Source organism: Eutrigla gurnardus (genome assembly GCF_963514095.1).
Source record: "Eutrigla gurnardus genome assembly, chromosome: 3".
NCBI lineage: Eukaryota > Metazoa > Chordata > Actinopteri > Perciformes > Triglidae > Eutrigla > Eutrigla gurnardus.
The window spans coordinates 17,372,455-17,392,454 of record NC_139917.1 but is presented as its reverse complement, the minus strand read 5'-3'; the positions used below and the strand labels follow the sequence as shown (position 1 = coordinate 17,392,454).

Here is a 20,000-nt window from a genome sequence, read left to right as displayed (position 1 = left end):
ATGTCTATTGATATTTTGCATGTTAACTGGCCTTGTCTTATACAGTAATGCAGTTCTCTTTCTGTCTTGCAGTAAAATAAAAAAAGAATTTCAGCAAAATAATAATAAGTTAAAAACTAAAAATAAATTCCACACTGAATTGATTTACTGACAAGGCTTACAATCTCTTTGTATGTATCACCATCTCCCAATCAAAATGTTTAAATGTACAAATATTATTTTAAGCAATATATTGTACCCGTTAAAAAATGGAGAGCTATACTACATTTGAATCAATCAAATAAACTGCTATTTTTTGTGTTAACTGTATAGGAAAAAGGAACAAATATGTCCATATGTAATGGAACATATTTTGTGCTGGAAGGATTCAGTGTAATGTAAATTGATAATTTCCAGTACATAAATAATATAAATACATATGTTGTCCCCCTGGTGATATAGAGGACCATAAACTGCAACTCGTCAACCATCTGAGCCAAGAAAAAAGAAACAAAATTGTAATATCCATTCGAATAATTTAATCCATTGAGCCATTTAAATATAAAAATATGATTAGTCAAAAAGTAAATAAAAGAAAATATAAAAATCACCAATTCCAATTACTGAATTACTGGAGAAAATCCCTTGCTGTTGAAACTCCAAAAAACCCTGCCAGATACTTTGCCCAGAAATTACGTAACGACATTGTCACCTGACTAGATTGTGTCTGTATGGTGAATATGTTTGTTTGTGTGTAAGTATGTTGTTTTGCTCTGATTTTTGCCAAATTCATCTGTATGCTTTGCAGTGAGTCAAGGTTGTAAACCTTCATTGATTTTCTACTGTTTATCTTTTCCCCCAGAACAGAGACCGTGTTTATCTGATTTCAACAGTTTCTCAACTGCTGCTGGGAAGTCATGTGTCAGTGTGTTTGTGTACATACATGCCTACACAAAAAAATGAGCAGATGCAGGAGGACGAGGTGGATAAAAGGAGGTGGCTGCACAGCGACAATCTACATTGACAGCAGATCAGGATCAGGAGGATGAGTAGGACTCAGCTGTGGCTGGTCGCCTCTGTGGCCTTGTTAGTCTCCCTGACTTCTCTGGCGGATGGAGCTCCATTGTAAGTAGATCTGTCTTACCTTCATACACTCTAAAAGCTAAAATGAACAGTTTGTTTCTTCATCCTCTCAATGGGCCTCATTCACTAACCATTAATTAGAAATGTCTTTGTAAAGCAGTATTCTGCTTATAGTGTTCATTTTAGGTTTTTTACACATAACAAAACTATATATTTTCAGTTTTTTTTATTTTCGGCCATGATTGCCTACAGTTTATCATCAGAACTATTAAAATTAGTATTTGAAATGCATTGAAATAAAACCATTGATAGTTATTTGAAAAATATTTCAGAAAATATTAAAGTGTTAGTCTTTAATTTAGTTTAATATAATGAATATGTAAATATAAATTAGGTGGTAATCTGCATGAGAAAAAAGCTATAATAATCATCCGCTTATAGTCAAACATGATCATTTGCTCCACATTCTTCGTTTTCTGCATTTATATTCCATTTAAAAAGTCCATGGCTGCAAATATTTTTTCATTCGTGTTTGACATAATGAGGAGCCGTAGTCCAGTTTGCACATTGTGTCAGGTAATCTGGTCTTTCAAATGATGCAAGAAAGTTGGCCAAAATGTTATCCAGAGTTTGCACAACGATGCATTATGCCAGACAAAGCAAAAGTCTGCAGAGCCATGATGAAAGATCTCCAACTAGGTAATCAATAGATGACTGATTATGTGTGAAGTCCACCGAAGCTCATGATCCTCATCTGGGCAAATAGAGATTTTTTTTCGGATAATTTGGATGAATTGAAACTTAAACTCACAGGCTCGACAGAGATTCTCAACCTGAGGTTTGGGCACCAAGATAAACCTGAGCATTAAGAAGATAAATAAACAATTTTGTTGCACAAAATAATTCTGAAAAAAATCACAAAAAGGACACACTCTTGCCCTCAGAAACGCCAACCTGTGATGAGAGCAAATGCATTGGTTGTGTGTGTGTGTGTGTGTGTGTGTGTGTGTGGTTTGTATGCACAGTTAGTAATATTAACATTTGTGTATATCTCCTTCTTCTCTCACCACCACTCTGCAGGCACTTGATGTCTGCCCCCAACTTGTTGCGGGTAGGAACAGCAGAAAACATATTTGTGGAGTGTCAAGACTGCACAGGAGCCGACATGTTGGTCACCATCAACGTGATGAACCATCCGACCAAAGCCAAGAAGCTGGCAAGCACATCTGTGACACTTACCAGTGGAAAAAACTTCCAGGAGCTGGGACAAATAACGGTAAAATAAAAACCTGTATATGTTACCGTTACTCTGCTTCATTTTCTCGCAGGAACACCAAGAATTATAATTCATCCAGAAATGCACATGTTGGGTTACCTGCTACTGATGCCCTACTTGTGCCTGGACTGGTTTCAGATTCCTGCTGGAGACTTCAATAGGGATCCCAGCATGAAGCAGTATGTGTACCTGCAAGCTCAGTTCCCTGGCCGACTGCTGGAGAAAGTTGTCTTGGTGTCCTTTCAGTCTGGGTACATCTTCATCCAGACTGACAAGACCCTTTACACCCCCAACAGCAAAAGTGAGTTAAATGCTACATCAGTGCTGAAAAGCACACCTACTTGCCTTGAAGTTTATTTTTTCCCCAAGTTAAATGAGCCCTGTAAATTACAGTAAAATGGTCAAACCCTTCCTTGCACATAATACCAAATTCAAGAAGTTGTTTAGCAGTCACATGACTCAAAATAGATGCACCTTTACTCCACTTTCAACAGTCTCATTCTCTCTCAATATCAGTTCATTACAGGATGTTTGCAGTGACGCCCAGTATGGAGCCTGTAGAGAGGGATGACGATGCCCAGACTGATGCTTCTATTTCCATCGAGATCGTGGTATTGTATTTTATCTTTGATAGGCACAGAATTGAATGTCAGGATGCCTTTTAGTGAAGTGATGATGAACAAAATGACTTCTTACTTACAGTTTTTCTCCATTGGTTTGGCTCATTTCTTGAAACAGAAATTACATTCTCAAAACTCTAAGATCATTTGGCAAAACAGTCTTACAGTTCAGCACAACACCATAGTTCACTTGCAAAAGCTCATATCTCTCCCAAAACTGTTCACTCATGCTTCAAAACTAAATTCCTTTCCCATATAAATAGTCAGTGCCCCCAAAAGACAAAAGATCCTTCTCAATTGCTTTGGCTCATTTCTCGAAACAGACCGGACGTTCTCAACACTCTTGGTGCATTTGCCAAAAAAAAACTGGATGGTTCAGCACATGGCAGAGGTTGTTGTTTTGTCACTATGGCAGAGGACAATTGAAATATCCCTCATGTCCACCACTAAGTCTTAGCCCAGTCCTTCATTGACAATGGTTACTGTAGGCTACTCGTTTTTTTGTATAGCTAACAGAATACAATTGTGTGTAAAACTGAAAAAAATAGGATTTTACGGTAAGAGTAGCCACCCGTGCCAGGTTGTCGTTCAACATAGAATTCAAAGGACAACACTCCATTCGTAATGTATGTCTTATGTATTTCTTACAGAATGAGTTACCAATGAAATTGTATTGTTGCTTTACTTTTTACCACTATTCTAATGCATCACTGAACAGTGACTGGAATACTACTGTATCCCATTGAGGTACATTACTGCAGGGCTATAACACACACACACACACACACACACACACACACACACACACACACACACACACACACACACACACACACACACACACACACACACTAAATGAATAGGTAAATGCACATTTCTTGCTTTATGCAGTGTCCAGTCCTACAGTATACAACATATAATTCAATTATTGACTGATATGAGTACATACATGTTTTCCCTGCAAAAGGTTTGGATGATGGAGGAGACTGTAGAGCGAGGCACATTAGGCTGCACTCTGCGACCTGCCTCCACCATTGTGAGACGGTGGTTGACAACATGGTCTATAATTGTGGCCCGAATTTGACAACATGGTGTCTTCGTGCTACTCGGCCTCTTCCCCCTATTCCACCACCACGCACCCTTACTCCTCTTCCTCTTCTTCTTCATGGAGAAGGCAGTTGCCCTTGTTCATTTGCTTGGCCAGGTGCCTCCATGTTCAGAAATGGTACTGGTCCTGGTCAACCTTTATATATATACTGTATATGTTTGGCAGCATTCACAATCATAGACAGCACCTGTCAGGTAACTAAACCTACGGTTTGATTGGTCATCTGAGATGAGTGAAACTCATCCTCCGTTAGTCAAGTTCTAGTTTCACCTGACTGTCAATTACTGTACTCAATTTATCAAATGTTCCAAGAGATTCATATATGGTATTCATGGTATTATGTTCTTGACTAATTTTGACAATTGATCAGACTATTGCGCAAGTGATGACTTACACAATGAAATGATGCTGACATGTTTAGCAGAGAACAACCATTAGACTGAGAATCGACAATTAGTTTAGATCAACAAGATCTATTCACCTGGAAATTGTGCTAAATGTAGGCTACCTGTACTAAATAATTTGCAAAGATGTAATGAGATATTGAGACATGTACTAAGACAATTGCAATTTGATTAATGAATGAGAAATGCAATTCTGTTGTGGACAATTGCCAAGTGGTTTGGAGATTTGTCCATGTTGTTTTGAGAATGTAATTTCTGTTTCAAGAAAAGAGCCAAACCAATGGAGAAAAACTGTAATATACAAAAAGATATATGCCTGCCTCCCTCTAGTGGCGCCGTTGCAGACATCATCTCCCCTCAGTGGAAGAGAGAGACTTTTAAAGGAATACTTCACACATTTGCATTAAGCTTTGTATCTTTAGAAACCCGATAGTATTTTTGAATGGTCGTGCATCATTCCCTCATTTTCCCCAGAGACGGGAGATCTCCATATTTCTATTCTGAAAAAGAGCCTCATGACCAAAAATGACCCACTTTAAATACAGATTCATGTTCCATGAAGTATTTCTTTAAAGTGTCAGTCCGTAAGATTTGAGAGGCGTTGCTCTCACTCTTTGATAGATAGTCACTTAAAAGACAATTAAATAGATCAAAATGGTACAAAAAGTGCCCATCGAGATGTTGACCGACAAAAATCATTCATAAAATAAAGCATGGATTTACTAAATTAATAAATAAACTGGCATTGCTCTCTGTTAATGGTTGTTGAATATTATTACATTTGTAGACCCCTGAAGGCATCATTATACCACTTGATCCAGTCTCCTTGAAATCAGGGATCCACTCTGGAGATTACCAACTCGCTGAAATTGTCAGGTATTTCATCTTATCTCAAATACATTTTCCACATTGTTTTTCTTTGCATTTTGCTGTTTAGTGGTCCAATAATTAAAATCGTGTTACTTTCGTCCCAACCTGTATCTGTATTTCAATTTATTACACAAGGTAAAAATTAGCGGTTGAACAGCTACGCTAAACTAAACCTGCTAAAAGCTAAATTAGCTTAGCTTGCAGCATAGCAGTAGCTAACGGCCATCTTTGCTTTTGGCTCAGAAATCTACTCTGGAAATCATGGTGTGATAAAGATGAATTGAAATTACACATTTGAATGTATTAAAAGCAAGGCAATTGGACATTTTGGAAAATAAAAGTTAAATGAGAAGATCATTACCACTGCTAACATGCCACTTAGCTTGGCTGTAAATAGGGAAACTTCTTGGATAATTGTGCACCAGTCAATAAAAAGTCGAGCATGATACTCAATTTCATGAAATGTCATGAAAACACAACTTTTCTTTTTTATACTTTGGTTTTCAAAAGAATTAAATGTGTTAATTAGAGAGCTTTAGAGTTGATGCTAGGTGGATTTTCTGCTACCCTTGGACAGAGCCAGGCTAGCGTTAATGCTAATCTAAGCTAACTTTTAAAATATTAATATAACTGTAAATGGGCAGATGTAGTTATACAGTTATACATTTATGGACTAAAACCTAAAAAATCTTAAAGGGCATAAAATAAAGGTACTACACCCTTTCTATCGACTTTCAACCTTTTCTCCTAAACTTCAGATAAATAACTATAATATAAATAACTTCACACAGTCCGATGTCGGGTTTGTGTGTTACCTTCAGTCTCTATAATGAACATTGTGTGTGTGTGTGTGTGTGTGTGTGTGTGTGTGTAGTCCCGGACTGTGGAAGGTGGTGACGAAGTTCCACAGCAACCCACAGCAGAGCTATTTTGCAGAGTTCGAGGTCAAAGAGTATGGTGAGTCCTTCGTTACCTACGATTATTTAAAACTAAACCTACAACATTCCCTTAGTTTTAACCTGATTGGACACACGATCAAATGTTTTCAATGTTTCAGTGCTGCCCAGTTTTGAGGTTAAACTGGTGCCTCAGAGCCCCTTCTTCTACGTGAACAGTGAATACCTCACCGTCGACATCCAAGCTACGTATGTGAAGATTTTTGTTTTCCTAGCTTTAGAGACCAGGTTTTGAAAAATAACGGGTGTTCAGGGGCTGTGTTGGGGCTCTTGGTGTTTTAGTCAGTTAGCTATTTGCTGTGTGTTTTTAAGTGTCCTATTTTGCTTGTTGTGGGCTTAGACATGTCTCATGGCTTTAGGTATCTGTTTGGTGAGGAGGTGGAAGGGACTGCCTATGTGGTGTTTGGGGTTTTGAAAGATGATCAAAAGAAGGGTCTCCCAGGTTCTCTTCAGAGAGTACCGGTGAGCGCATCCATACATTTTTGCTGTATTTCTCTATGTTTTTGCAAGACTCTAAACATTGAAAAATTTCCAGATCTCCCCGTTTCATCTGCAGTTATAAGGGCCACGTGGCAATCGCACTGAGCACTGGCCCCTACAGCTATGAAATAGCTGTAGGGGCCAGTGCTCTGAATCCTTGTTATTCATAGGATTTTTTCCTACTTATTATTATTATTTTGCCTCCGAATTTCAATTGCCTAAAACTCCTGGAGCTAAGAGTTGAAGGACAAATTATATATCAAAATGTGCGGTTCGATCGGGATCGGCGAGCTATTACTTTTCTTAGCCGAACACAAATTTTTGTGAAAAATTTTTCTCGCGGAAAACCACCAAAATTTTCCCATTGAATTGAATGGGACGAGCGAAAAAAAAAAAAGCAGAAATTGTAGCTTTTCAAAAGCCTGCTGCTCAGTCATACTTTCTAGGGATGCGGACTGCTGTTTTGGCCGATCGTGTTCCCGGCATTTACAGTCAGGTGCCGCAGGCAGCTGCGTGTTGCTTGGTAACGCTGACAGAGCCCGGACATTCCCCTCCCCCGCAGTAGTGAGAGCATGGTCTTCAAAACAAAGGTGAGTTTTAAACTTTCTTTAACTGTTTAGCTGAGCTGAAATGTTGCCTTGTGCTTTGAAAGTGGAAACACTAAATGTCAAAAACATGCTCCATTTCGCTTGAAACTAGGTAAAGCCAGGGCTCTCAAGTGTTTTACTGAGTTCAGAGGGAGATTTTGGCTGAGGCTGCGGCGTCAGCGGGGAGGGGGGGTTTGGCGAGTGATCGGCGAGCAGTTTGGGATCGGGGATGTACTGCAGTCGGGGTGAGAGAGAAATCCGACCGGCACCCGCTGCATTTACACCGTGTCATCATTCATGGCCGTAATAAACACTATTACTGCTTTGTACATGTTGTGGAAGTCCCGGACACACCGGGAAACTAAACGCCGCCCTGTTTACTTTTACCGGAGCGGGACGTTTCCATTCATTGTCTATGTAGGAAGCCGTGCATGCCGTCGCGGCGAGTGTCGAGAGACGCCGCCGCCTATGAGGGGCCGTCTGGGACATAATTCAGAATTACCTCTCACACACACATGTGAAATGCTCTCATATAAACTACTGAAACACTCTCACATAAACAACTGAAAAAGTATTTGCTCACACACTACTGAAACGTTCTCACACACACTACTGAAACGCTCTCACACACACTACTAAAACGCTCTCACACACACTACTAAAACGGTCTCATACATACAAGTAAAACGCTCTCACATACACTACTAAAACGCTCTCACACACACTACTAAAACGCTCTCACACACACTACTAAAACGCTCTCATACACACTACTAAAACGCTCTCACACACACTACTAAAACGCTCTCACACACACTATTAAAACGCTCTCATACATACAAGTAAAACGCTCTCACACACACTACTGAAACGCTCTCACACACACTACTGAAACGCTCTCACACACACTACTGAAACGCTCTCATACACACTACTAAAACGCTCTCACACACACTACTAAAACGCTCTCGCACACACTATTGAAACGCTCTCATACATACAAGTAAAACGCTCTCACACACACTACTGAAACGCTCTCACACACACTACTGAAACGCTCTCACACACACTACTGAAACGCTCTCATACACACTACTAAAACGCTCTCACACACACACTACTAAATCGCTCTCATACATACAAGTAAAACGCTCTCACACACACTACTGAAACGCTCTCACACACACTACTAAAACGCTCTCACACACACTACTAAAACGCTCTCATATAACCAAGTAAAATCCTCTTACAAATTAAAGTGAAGTAGTGTGTACGAGAGCATTTTAGTAGTGTATGTGAGAGTGTTTTACTTGTATGTATGAGAGCGTTTTAGCAGTGTGTGTGAGAGCGTTTTAGTAGTGTGTGTGAGAGCGTTTTAGTAGTGTGTGTGAGAGAGTTTTACTTGTATGTATGAGAGCATTTTAGAAGTGTGTGTGAGAGCGTTTTAGTAGTGTGTATGAGAGCGTTTCAGTAGTGTGTGTGAGAGCATTTCAGTAGTGTGTGTGAGAGAGTTTCAGTAGTGTGTGTGAGCAAATACTTTTTCAGTTGTTTATGTGAGAGTGTTTCAGTAGTGTATATGGAGCATTTCACATGTGTGTGTGAGAGGTAGGGATGGGAATCGAGAACCGGTTCCTATAGAGAACCGGTTTCGTGTGTTTCAATTCCATGGAATCGTTTGGCAGTTTATCTAACGATTCTCTTATCGATTCCAACCAGCACGAATGACGTCACGTAACTTACGCATGTTACGCACGCTCGATTCAGCAAGTACGACTGCGCGGTTCAGTTACGCTGGTTTCACATTCTTGTGTATTTGCCATCTTGGCTTTGGGCCTCTTTTTACCTCATTGTGAGTTAAGGTTGTGAGTTCTTATTAAACAAACTTGATGCCAATCAAAATGTTTGTTCTTTTTCCCCAAATTAGAATCGATAAGAGAATCGATAAAGAATCGAATCGATAAGCAATATCGATAATGGAATCGGAATCGTAAAATTCTTATCAATTCCCATCCCTAGTGAGAGGTAATTCTGAATTATGTCCCTGACGGCCCCTCATAGCCGCCTCCCACAAGCTCTCGATAATCTTTTAAACTGAGCGTTGTCGATCTAAAATAAAGACAGATAAAGACAGAACTGCATAGCTTATTTCTCGCCTTAAATGTTTTCAGAAACACGTTTCGGTGAACTATTTTCGTAAAATAAGAGGGAGGTGGGAGGCTGCGAGGGGAGAACGATACGAGCTCGGAGGAGCACAGAGGGGAGGGGTGTGTGTGTGTGTGTGTCCGTGTCCCACTCGATGACGCGCGCACGCACAAGCACACACACGTCTCACAGCCATATATGAGCTGACTGAAGGAGAGCTTTAACTCTGAGAGAATGTTTTTATACTTTGTTGATGGCAGACTTAACTTACAAATCAAACATTTTATTTCGATGGCTATTTTCAGGTTTATTGTTTTCGTAAATGATTAAAATGTGTTGACAAAACAAAAGTAATTTAGTGATCTGATTATATCTGTTTCATAATATGTCAGCAAGCAATGCATCAAGACTGTGTTGTAGATGTGGAAGCCTTTCCCCCTTGCAAAGTTAACCATAATGTGGGTGATATGAATGTAAGATGATCGCACCAGAGATTGACACTGATATGTGCTTTTGTTTATTCTTTTTAAAGAAATGGCAGAGACTCAGAAAACCAATCCAGTGAGGCAGCATTTCAGCGAGACAACTCCTGCAGCACTGGCTGAAACTTTTTCAGCACTTTACTTGTTCTACCTCACCTGTTGTTAATATAAATATTGTTAATCTACTACTTGTTCTTGTTCTACCTCACCTTTTTTAAGTTCAATAAATGTTCCTTTTTAAATTGAGACTCATAACATTTGTTATCAGTGTAATTTTTAACATGTAAATTGAGGGAGCAAAAGTAGTATCGGCTCCAAATATCGGCTCAAGAAAATCGGCAGGCCGTATCGGTCATCGGCCAAGACTGATGATCAGAAAATCGGTATCGGCATCGGCCGTAAAAAATCCATATCGGTCGATCCCTAATATTTTCACCTATAGGAACTCCATTTAAACTTTAAAACTTAGACACAAGTCTTGTGTCCTGGTGTGTCAATCCACGTTTCAATAGGTCATATAGTTTCTGATCAATCACTGTTCAATGACCATGATCGTTTAGGGAGAAATCATGAGATTATAATGGGTGTGTATTGCGCAGAACCTTCTGGGCTAGAGTGGGTGACATCATCGCTTAGAGTGTGAGGGCTCCTCGAAATACTTCAGATTACATATTACCTTGTAGTGCTCAGTACTTGAGTCTCACAAGTACTCGGTAGTACTCGGTAGTACTTGAGTGACAGTTTGTCAGTACATAGTATCTAGTAGTTCTCAGTACTTGAGCATCAGTAATACTCGGTAGTACGGAGTGTGGACAAGTTGTGACCTGCACATTCACCATGCTATGTGATAATAATGTAACGTTACGAGACGGAGCGATTTTAGAGGTAAATTCGTGCAAAACTGCTGATGCGCTTTCCTTTCAGGGACAGTTTTTCAGCAAGCAGTCTCTGTATTTGCCTCTAAAACAACTCCGTCTCGTTTGAAATCTCGAAGAATCTCATCGTAATGTATATACACTCCGGCAGTAGCCCCCGTGGCCCTTTCAAAATTTCCAGCGGGGGAATTTTCTAGTTTCAGTTAAATTCCATTCCTATCTACAGATATCATTTATTTAGGATATTTAGATTTCAACCAGGCCAAGAATTCAAACATTTAAAGCTGTAGCTGTACCACTATACTGTATTTGAAGATGTATTTTTTCTATTGTGTCACATTAGATTGCGGGCGGTATTGGACAGGTCACTTTGAAGAAGGAGCACATCACAAATACTTTCCCGAACATCCTTGAGCTGGTGGACAGTTCCATATTTGTGGCTGTCAGTGTGCTGACGGGGAGCGGTAAGACAGAGGCTGTGTGTGTTTGGGCCTTTTTCAGTATATTTAATCATGTGCGGGTCAACATGAGTATCAGTTTTGTTAATGTCTTACATGAAACTTAACAGGATACGTTTTCTGTAAAAAACGAAATGAATAAAACCTCAGTTTTCAGTTTGTGTGTGAATGTGTTTGTGTTTCTGCATCAACTCACAGGCAGTGAAATGGTGGAAGCAGAGTTAAGAAGTATCCAGATTGTGACGTCACCTTACACCATCCACTTCAAGAAGACGCCCAAATATTTCAAACCAGGAATGTCCTTCGATGTTACGGTAAACAACTTATTGACATTTACATAAATTGTCAGCTACGTACGCCTTATGGGCTTGGTTAAACATTTTCTCAGATAGATAGAGCACAAGTGAAAACCCTTTGTGTTACTTCTAGGAAGAGCATATGTATTCCATTTCATGGGGTGAATTTATGGCACGGTTAGGATGAGAAAATTAGGACAGTGACAGATATAAATCGGTTCAGAAGAAGTGATAAGGAAGCGACCTTGTCTCTGTCGCTGTTGTTATTGTTGTTTATATTAAGATGGCTATTTATGTAACATTAAGTTAATTATTTAACTTATTGAAAGTGGTCGGTCCATATAACTGCTTCAGACATATAAAATGAGTTTATTTAGAATTGTATTGGTTATTCTTGTATTTTTTTTCTTAATATTTCGTACGTAGGCTGCACGGTGGTGTAGTGGGTAGCACTCTCGCCTCACAGCAAGAGGGTCGCGGCTTCGATCCCCGGGTCAGCCCCGGGTTCCTTCTGTGTTGAGTTTGCATGTTCTCCCTGTGTAAGTGTGGGTTCTCTCCGGGTTCTCCGGCTTCCTCCCACAGTCCAAAGACATGCAGGATGGGGATAGGTTCATTGATGACTCTAAATTGCCCGTAGGTGTGAATGTGAGCGTGAATGGTTGTTTGTCTCTACATGTTGGCCCTGTGATAGCCTGGCATCCTGTCCAGGGTGTACCCTGCCTTCACCCAATGATAGCTGGGATCGGCTCCAGCCCCCCTGCGACCCTGAATACAGGAGAAGCGGTAGACAATGGATGGATGGATGGATATTTCTTACGTGTTGGGAATTAATCTGTAAAATCTGACTACTGAAATATAGTCAATCTTAGAAAACACAGATGGCAGTTTATCCTAAATATCAAAGTGGCACACTGTTAAATGCTCTCTTAATATCTGTTATTGATTAGATCAATGTTTTAATCTGAGGGGGATTTTCATTATGAGGTAAAGGCAGATTTTGACAAACAGGTGCGACTCCAGAGAAAAAGGAAATTCTGTTGGGTCACCATCAACTCAGTCATAATACTTAGTGGACAGCATTAAAAAAAAAATGTAATAAAACTGTTTTAATAAGGCTGTTAGATGTTTTCTGATCGTTCAGCTGTTTGTCTCTGATGGCAGGTTGAAGTTTTGAATCCTGACGAAAGTCCTGCACAAGGTGTCGCAGTGGTGGTCGACCCAGGCCAGGTGCATGGCTCAACCGCAAACAATGGCATGGCAAAGCTCACTATCAACACAGTGGCAAGGGACCCAAGACTGTCAATCACTGTAAGGCTGTAATCCTTTTTACCAATGTAGCCCATTTAGCAAAGGGAAGCTTAAACCTACATTAATCTTAATTTTTCATATTCACTCAAAGGGGTGAAATCAAGTGTGTGTGTGTGTGTGTTTACCTGTGTATGTCTTTAATTGCAGGCAAAGACCAATGATCCTGGTATTTTACGTGAAAGGCAAGCATCGGCCTCCATGGTAGCGCTCCCCTATACCACCAATAGCAACAACTACATCCACATAGGTGAGGGGCTTCCTTGAATTCCGTCAGATGGTAGAAAAGGAGGCGGCAGCGGCGAAGTATGTTCTGCATCTCTTCTGCGTTGAGCACTCATCACAGCGTGTCACGTTTGCAGGTGTGGATACAGCTGAGCTGCAATTAGGAGACAACCTGAAAATCAACCTCATCCTCAACAGACAGGAAAAGCATGACAGTGACATCACATACCTGGTGAGAAATGTTTACACCTGTGCATGTGTAGACATAAATATTTTTTGACTGGTTTCTGATGATTGCTGATGTTCAAATCTGTGTCCCTAGATCCTGAGCAGAGGTCAGCTGGTGAAAAATGGCCGTTACAATTCAAGGGGTCAAGTACTGATTTCCCTGATCGTCCAAATTACCAAAGAAATGCTGCCTTCCTTCCGCATTGTAGCCTACTACCATACAAATGGCAATGAAGTGGTATCAGACTCTGTTTGGGTGGACGTCAAAGACACCTGCATGGGCTCGGTGAGACACAACACAGATGTAGCAGAGTTCAAGTAGGCAAACTCTACACCCACGTACAGACTAAAGTTAATTCTTGGACATGTTTTTTTATACATGAAACTGCTCTAGTAAATACAAAACTGCATGTCTTATTCATGACCTCCCCTTCACATCTAGCTGTTGCTGGAATCAACGAGAGCCGCTCCGTCCTATGAGCCTCGGAAGATGTTTGGTCTGAAGGTCACTGGAGATCCAGGGGCCACAGTGGGACTGGTGGCAGTTGACAAAGGTGTCTACGTTCTGAACAACAAGCACCGTCTCACCCAGAAAAAGGCAATTTCCTTATTTCATATCTATGAAAATCTTTGAAAGGAGTTTAATTTAAAAAGTAAAAAATAAAAGACTTACACACATGTTAAAGGTAGAGTAGGTAATTTGGAAAAACCACAGAGACTTTGAACGCATCACCGAACCGAAAAAGTCCTGTCCACTTCATTCAGACCTCTCAAAGCTGCTCCCCCAGAAGCCAAACGAGTGCTCGAGATCATCAGTACTTCGTCAAGTACTTTTTTGATTGGACGGGGTGTTTGCCATGGCCAAAGATGACTTTAAAAGAAAAAAAGAAAAATACGTCAGAGCATTTAATTCATTCATTGCTATCGGCATGTTATGAGGATTTCAACTGCAGAAAGAGTCTCCTTTAACTTTCAGCTAGCTTAGCTTTTTGGCTGAAATAATATCCTGTATAAATGTATCCAGCAGCAAATCCAGTGCATGAGTGTAAGTGTCTGTGTATTAAATGTTGTAAATCTGTTTGGTTGTATTTGCACGTGTGAATGACCGCCAACCTGCTCAGGTGTGGGGCGTTGTAGAGAAACACGACACCGGCTGCACACCAGGCGGAGGGAAGGACGGCATGAGTGTGTTCTACGATGCTGGGCTGTTGTTTGAGTCCGACACAGCTTCTGGGACTGCCTACAGACAAGGTGACTTTACCCTTACCTTCCCTGAACATACCCTGCTTTATTAAGGCGTTAATACTGTACCAATGAAATATCTCTGATTAGGAGAAATCCCTGTGACATCACTCATTGGTTTGTGAACTGCCATTTTGAAGCCTCAAGTTCTGCATTTTGGCTGTCCCCATCTTGGTTTTTTACGTTTGCGTTTTTTGTTTTGTTTTTTTCCACACACACACACTCACACACACACACACACACACACACACACACACACACACACACACACACACACACACACACAAATATGTTTTCTGCTGTTCCTACCCGCAACAAGTTGGGGGCAGACATCAAGTGCCTGCAGAGTGGTGGTGAGAGAAGGAGATATACACAAATGTTAATATTACTAACTGTGCATACAAACCACACACACACACACACACACACACACACACACACACGCACACACACACACACACACACACACAAACACACACACAAACTGTCCATGTGCCCTACCAGATTAATGATCCCACTCTGATTTTAAGAGTTTCACATCAATCATACCATGCAGAAATCATGTCTAGGTCAAAACTTGTTGGGTTGTGTTAAAGATCCGATCTTTGTTGCATTTCCAGAATTGAAATGTCCGGCTCCCAGCAGGAGGAGACGAGCCACTACTATATTCGAGGTCACAACCAGCTTAGGTAAGAACAGCACATATATTCAGTCCCTTGTTTTAGGCTCTGAGCCTGTTTTTATGACTTTCATAGTACAGGTCTTTCCCATGCTAACAAATGAAACTGTTTTTACTTTATACTAAGTTCGTAATATGTAACTCTGTTGCTTCATACTGCTGCTTTTCTATACTGAAGGGAGAGGGAGCCCTCTTTTCTTTTTGTCTATTTGTTTTTCCATTTTCAAATCAGAGGTCAAACGTTAGAGGATGTGTAAATAAAACAAGGAACTATTTTTATTTCTAATTTGCCTTTCCAGTTCACGATTCTTCTTCTTGTTCATATCTTCTTACCTTTTGTCTGTCTTTTTAGTGAGTGAATATAAAGACCCGCTGCAGCGTGAGTGTTGTCTGGATGCCATGAGAGAATCCCTCCTCGACTACACATGTGAGGTGCGCAGCGAGTACATCAGTGATGGTGCAGCCTGTGTCGCCGCCTTCCTGCACTGCTGCAAGGAGATGGAAACCCAGCGGGAGGACAGTAAGGCGGACAGCCTCCTCCTGGCTCGCAGTAAGAGACGGGGACGAGAGATGGGTCTAAGCCCTGGGCTGCTATTCATTGTCCTATGGGTTGTTAGGAAAACAATGAAAAAATAGTAACGTTTTAATGACATTTTTAGGTGAGGAGGATGACAACAGTTACATGGACAGCAATGAAATTGTTTCTCGCACCAAGTTCCCTGAAAGTTGGCTGTGGATAGATGTCGCACTGCCTGCTTGCCCTCCACAAACACCTAACTGGTGAGTCAACTGAAATATACACACAGGGAAAATACACTGATAACTTACCTTTTGCCTGTCTGAGTGTTAACGCTATCCTTTGTTCCAGCGACTTCACGTCATTGACGAAAAATGTCCCTTTGCAAGACTCGATCACAACCTGGCAGTTCACTGGCATTAGTCTGTCCAGAACTCAGGGTGAGGATTCCGGTGTTTTAGTTGTGCTGCTCACGTTAAACCTCTTTCATCCCTCACACCTTAAACCTCTTTCATCCCTCTCATATTAAAGGAATCTGTGTTAGCGATCCGTTCGAGGTAATTGTCCGGAAAGATTTCTTCATTGATCTCAGGCTGCCGTACTCCGCCGTCCGTGGAGAGCAGATAGAAATTAAGGCGATCCTCCACAACTACAGCCCTGATATTGTCACAGTAAGTCTGGGTTACTCTGCTCTGGTGTTTCATGTCGGAGCCAATAAGACCATATTTTTGACAAAAGGGTTGAAAACAACAAACAATATTGGACTGACGTACAACTAGTGTTTTGATAAATGTAATAGCTCCTCATACTTCATTCTCTTTCTCCGTCATTGCCCTGTTTCCAGGTGCGTGTGGACCTGATCGAGGAGGGGGATGTGTGCAGTGCAGCTTCTAAACATGGGAGGTATCGTCAGGAGGTGAGAATTGGGGCCCAGACGACAAGATCTGTACCCTTCGTCATTATTCCCATGAAAGAAGGAAACCACCGGATTGAGGTCAAAGCAGCTGTTAAAGATTCATCGCTCAATGACGGAGTCATGAAGATGCTGCGTGTGGTGGTAAGTGAAACTGGAGACGAACGAACGTCAGTATAGGGAGACACAAATCTTTTGGGGCTTAGGTTTGATGCAAATGTACACTGAATCAGCCGTTTCAAAGTGTAAATAAGACATGATAAAAAATAAAGTTGTGATTTCTAACGTTTGTCCATTGTTTTTCCAGCCTGAAGGTGTACTGGTTAAATCTCCTCAGATTGTCAATTTAGACCCCACTAAGAATGGTGTAGGTGAGTTCACTCATTAAATAGGTTCATTTTAGTGTCATTTGGTAATTAATCACTCGCTAATTGATCCCCCCCTTTGCCCAATGTGTATCCCTTCAGCTGGTAAACAAGAGGTGACTCTCAACAGTGGAATTCCAAAGAAGGATTTGGTTCCAAACGCACCTACTAGCACACAGATCTCTGTTACAGGTGCGATATAATCTTACATTTTGCATAGTGTACAATAAACTCTGCATTGGTATAAACTGGTGCTTGTTTAGTTGTTTCTTCCTGATCTATAACATTTTTTCTTTTTTTTCTTTGTGTGTGTGTGTGTGTGTGTGTGTGTGTGTGTGTGTGTGTGTGTGTGTGTGTGTGTGTGTGCATTCAGGGAGAGAACAAGTTTCTGCACTGGTGGAGAATGCCATTAGTGGGAACTCTATGGGTAGTTTGATCTACCAGCCCGGAGGCTGCGGAGAGCAGAACATGATCCACATGACCCTACCTGTCATTGCAACCACTTATTTGGACAAAACCAACCAGTGGGAAACTGTGGGCTTTCAGAAACGTAACGAAGCCCTTGCACACATCAAGACCGGTAGGCTCACACGTGTTTTTTATCACATATATCACAAATCTTATTGATTTCCCACACTGAGAAATAATGGGATGAATGCAACACGTAGACTATTAAAGTTTTGTAAAAACCTATGCCTGCAGAATAGTTTGCAAGATGGTATAATTGCAGGGAAAACATGTGACAGCACTCCTCACATTGGTTGTGTGTTGTGTGTCCAGGCTACCGCAACCAGCTTGCCTACCGTAAAAAGGATGGATCTTTTTCTGTTTTTACCATTTTCAGAAGCAGTACCTGGTGAGGCAAACATCGATCAACTCACACATACAACTGTTTCCAACTTTCAACTTTAATCTAACATTCAGACTGTGTGACGATGCTGTATTTCATGTGCAAATAAATGAAGCTAAACTTCATCTCCTCTCTAAGGCTGACAGCCTACGTTGCCAAGGTGTTTGCCATGGCCAACAACCTGGTGGCGGTGCAGAAGGAGGACATCTGTGAAGCTGTGAAATTCCTGATTCTCCACACGCAGCAGCCTGACGGCTTGTTTAGAGAAGTTGGATGGGTGTACCACAGAGGGATGATGGTGCGTGAACTGATTTCATTAATATCAATTCTTCATCATAGCGCCACACAACAATAGCGAGATGAAAACAAATTCCATGTCATTGACCATAATCGTGTGTGTGTGTGTGTGTGTGTGTGTGTGTAGGGCGATGTGAGGGGCACAGAATCAGGCATCTCCATGACGGCCTTCTGTCTCATCGCCATGCAGGAGTCACGCACACTATGCGCTGCCTCCGTTAATGTGAGTACCTCATCTGCATACTATTTTTTTACTCTTTCCCTGCTTTTATTTGTATTTCTTTTCTGACTCCACACTAGTGATGGTTATGGTGCGTTCCAGTTGTACTCGGAAATCAGGATATCCAAGCTCCGAGTCGGAAATTTCAACTGGAACGAGCCCCGAGGTCGGATTTCCGACTTGGAAAGTCGGACAATCCACACAAGCCCGACTTGACATTTAAAGATGGCTGCCCCGGTTGTAACCAGTAACGTTACTGATGACCGATCAAAGGGCGATCGATACTTTTTTGTAAACAATGAAATACGTAGAAAGACTTTGTGTTATCTCTTAATCCAGCGTGTTTGCAGGTTGCAGAAGGACCGCATATTTGTCCAGAAGGTGTTTATATTCGGACAATGCAAGTGCGAGAATAACTTTTGTAGATGTAGCCATCATTTTTCCTCTTCCGTTTTTGGCCGTTGGCTACTTTTTCCGACTTTGTAACTGAAACGCTGATAACTCGGGTGTGACGTCATTCCCAGCTCCGGCTTCCGACTTCCAAGGTAAATGGAACGCACCAATAAATCAAAACTTTCTGGAATGCCTGAAGTAACCGAAAACCACACAATACCTTCAACACAGTCGGGAAATACGACACAGTGAAAGTGCTGGTCATTTGAGTCGTGTAACCTGCAAGATCAGTCTAGCTAATAAGACAGAGGCTAAGAGAGGGGACAATCCATCCTCCCCTATTGTCCCGGGGTTAAATATTACAACATTCCTGAACAGAAGATATTTGAAACAGATTGATTACTGATATGTGGATGTTCTTTCCTTATTCTCCTTCCTTTCTTTTCCTTCTGCCCAGAGTCTGCCAGGCAGCATAGACAAAGCAGTGGCCTATCTGGAGCAGCATCTTCCCACCCTCACCAACCCATATGCGGTTGCCATGGCATCATATGCCCTGGCCAATGAAAACAAACTGGACCGCAATGTCCTTTACAAGTTTGCTTCCCCAGGTGTCAATATTCTTAAATCATATTCAGCAACAGTCTATGATGTGATGTATGAATACAAAAATATATCACATCTACCGATAAATACTTAATATAGGTTGACATTATGGGATGATTTTTGATCAAGAAATATTAAAGATATGTTTGGTAATTTAGAAACAGCGTCTCGGTGACATAGATTGTCCAACAATACTAACTATTTTTAGTGTCCCACTCAGTACATGTATTGGGAAGAATTCAAGTCTACAAATCCATATATGAATCTCTGACCAAATTACTTTCTGATGATAGAAAGATTATGCACATTTTACTTTTTTTAGTTTTTCATTTGATTGTATTTTTATAACATTAACTGCTCTCAGACGAGGGACTAGGGTATTATTAGTGAATTTAACTTCTTCCAGGTACAACATGGCAATAAAATATATTTGTGTGCGTCTTCCTCAGAACTGTCCCACTGGCCGACACCTACAGGACGTGTTTACACGCTGGAGGCCACAGCTTACGCCCTTCTCGCTCTGGTCAAGGCCAAGGTGAGCATGTCC

General features: G+C 41.1%; 1 protein-coding gene across 1 annotated transcript in view; it reads left to right on the top strand.

Annotated features, from left to right (window-relative positions):
• Positions 1 to 951: 951 nt before the first annotated feature.
• The window catches only part of LOC311010930 (complement C3-like), a 24,579-nt gene continuing 5,530 nt past the window's right edge, over positions 952 to 20,000 (top strand). Inside the window, exons 1-30 of the mRNA XM_084005573.1 lie at positions 952 to 1,104; positions 2,143 to 2,338; positions 2,477 to 2,639; positions 2,855 to 2,949; positions 5,258 to 5,346; positions 6,215 to 6,297; positions 6,398 to 6,485; positions 6,656 to 6,758; positions 11,206 to 11,326; positions 11,519 to 11,634; positions 12,778 to 12,924; positions 13,072 to 13,171; positions 13,284 to 13,378; positions 13,469 to 13,660; positions 13,817 to 13,972; positions 14,496 to 14,625; positions 15,237 to 15,305; positions 15,648 to 15,845; positions 15,955 to 16,075; positions 16,164 to 16,252; positions 16,344 to 16,483; positions 16,657 to 16,869; positions 17,033 to 17,096; positions 17,193 to 17,282; positions 17,464 to 17,670; positions 17,871 to 17,946; positions 18,079 to 18,238; positions 18,365 to 18,460; positions 19,308 to 19,458; positions 19,903 to 19,988. Of these exons, the coding sequence (XP_083861699.1) occupies positions 1,025 to 1,104; positions 2,143 to 2,338; positions 2,477 to 2,639; positions 2,855 to 2,949; positions 5,258 to 5,346; positions 6,215 to 6,297; positions 6,398 to 6,485; positions 6,656 to 6,758; positions 11,206 to 11,326; positions 11,519 to 11,634; positions 12,778 to 12,924; positions 13,072 to 13,171; positions 13,284 to 13,378; positions 13,469 to 13,660; positions 13,817 to 13,972; positions 14,496 to 14,625; positions 15,237 to 15,305; positions 15,648 to 15,845; positions 15,955 to 16,075; positions 16,164 to 16,252; positions 16,344 to 16,483; positions 16,657 to 16,869; positions 17,033 to 17,096; positions 17,193 to 17,282; positions 17,464 to 17,670; positions 17,871 to 17,946; positions 18,079 to 18,238; positions 18,365 to 18,460; positions 19,308 to 19,458; positions 19,903 to 19,988 (3,714 nt within the window). The 5' untranslated portion in view covers positions 952 to 1,024. The remainder of the gene's footprint in view (positions 1,105 to 2,142; positions 2,339 to 2,476; positions 2,640 to 2,854; positions 2,950 to 5,257; positions 5,347 to 6,214; positions 6,298 to 6,397; positions 6,486 to 6,655; positions 6,759 to 11,205; positions 11,327 to 11,518; positions 11,635 to 12,777; positions 12,925 to 13,071; positions 13,172 to 13,283; positions 13,379 to 13,468; positions 13,661 to 13,816; positions 13,973 to 14,495; positions 14,626 to 15,236; positions 15,306 to 15,647; positions 15,846 to 15,954; positions 16,076 to 16,163; positions 16,253 to 16,343; positions 16,484 to 16,656; positions 16,870 to 17,032; positions 17,097 to 17,192; positions 17,283 to 17,463; positions 17,671 to 17,870; positions 17,947 to 18,078; positions 18,239 to 18,364; positions 18,461 to 19,307; positions 19,459 to 19,902; positions 19,989 to 20,000) is intronic.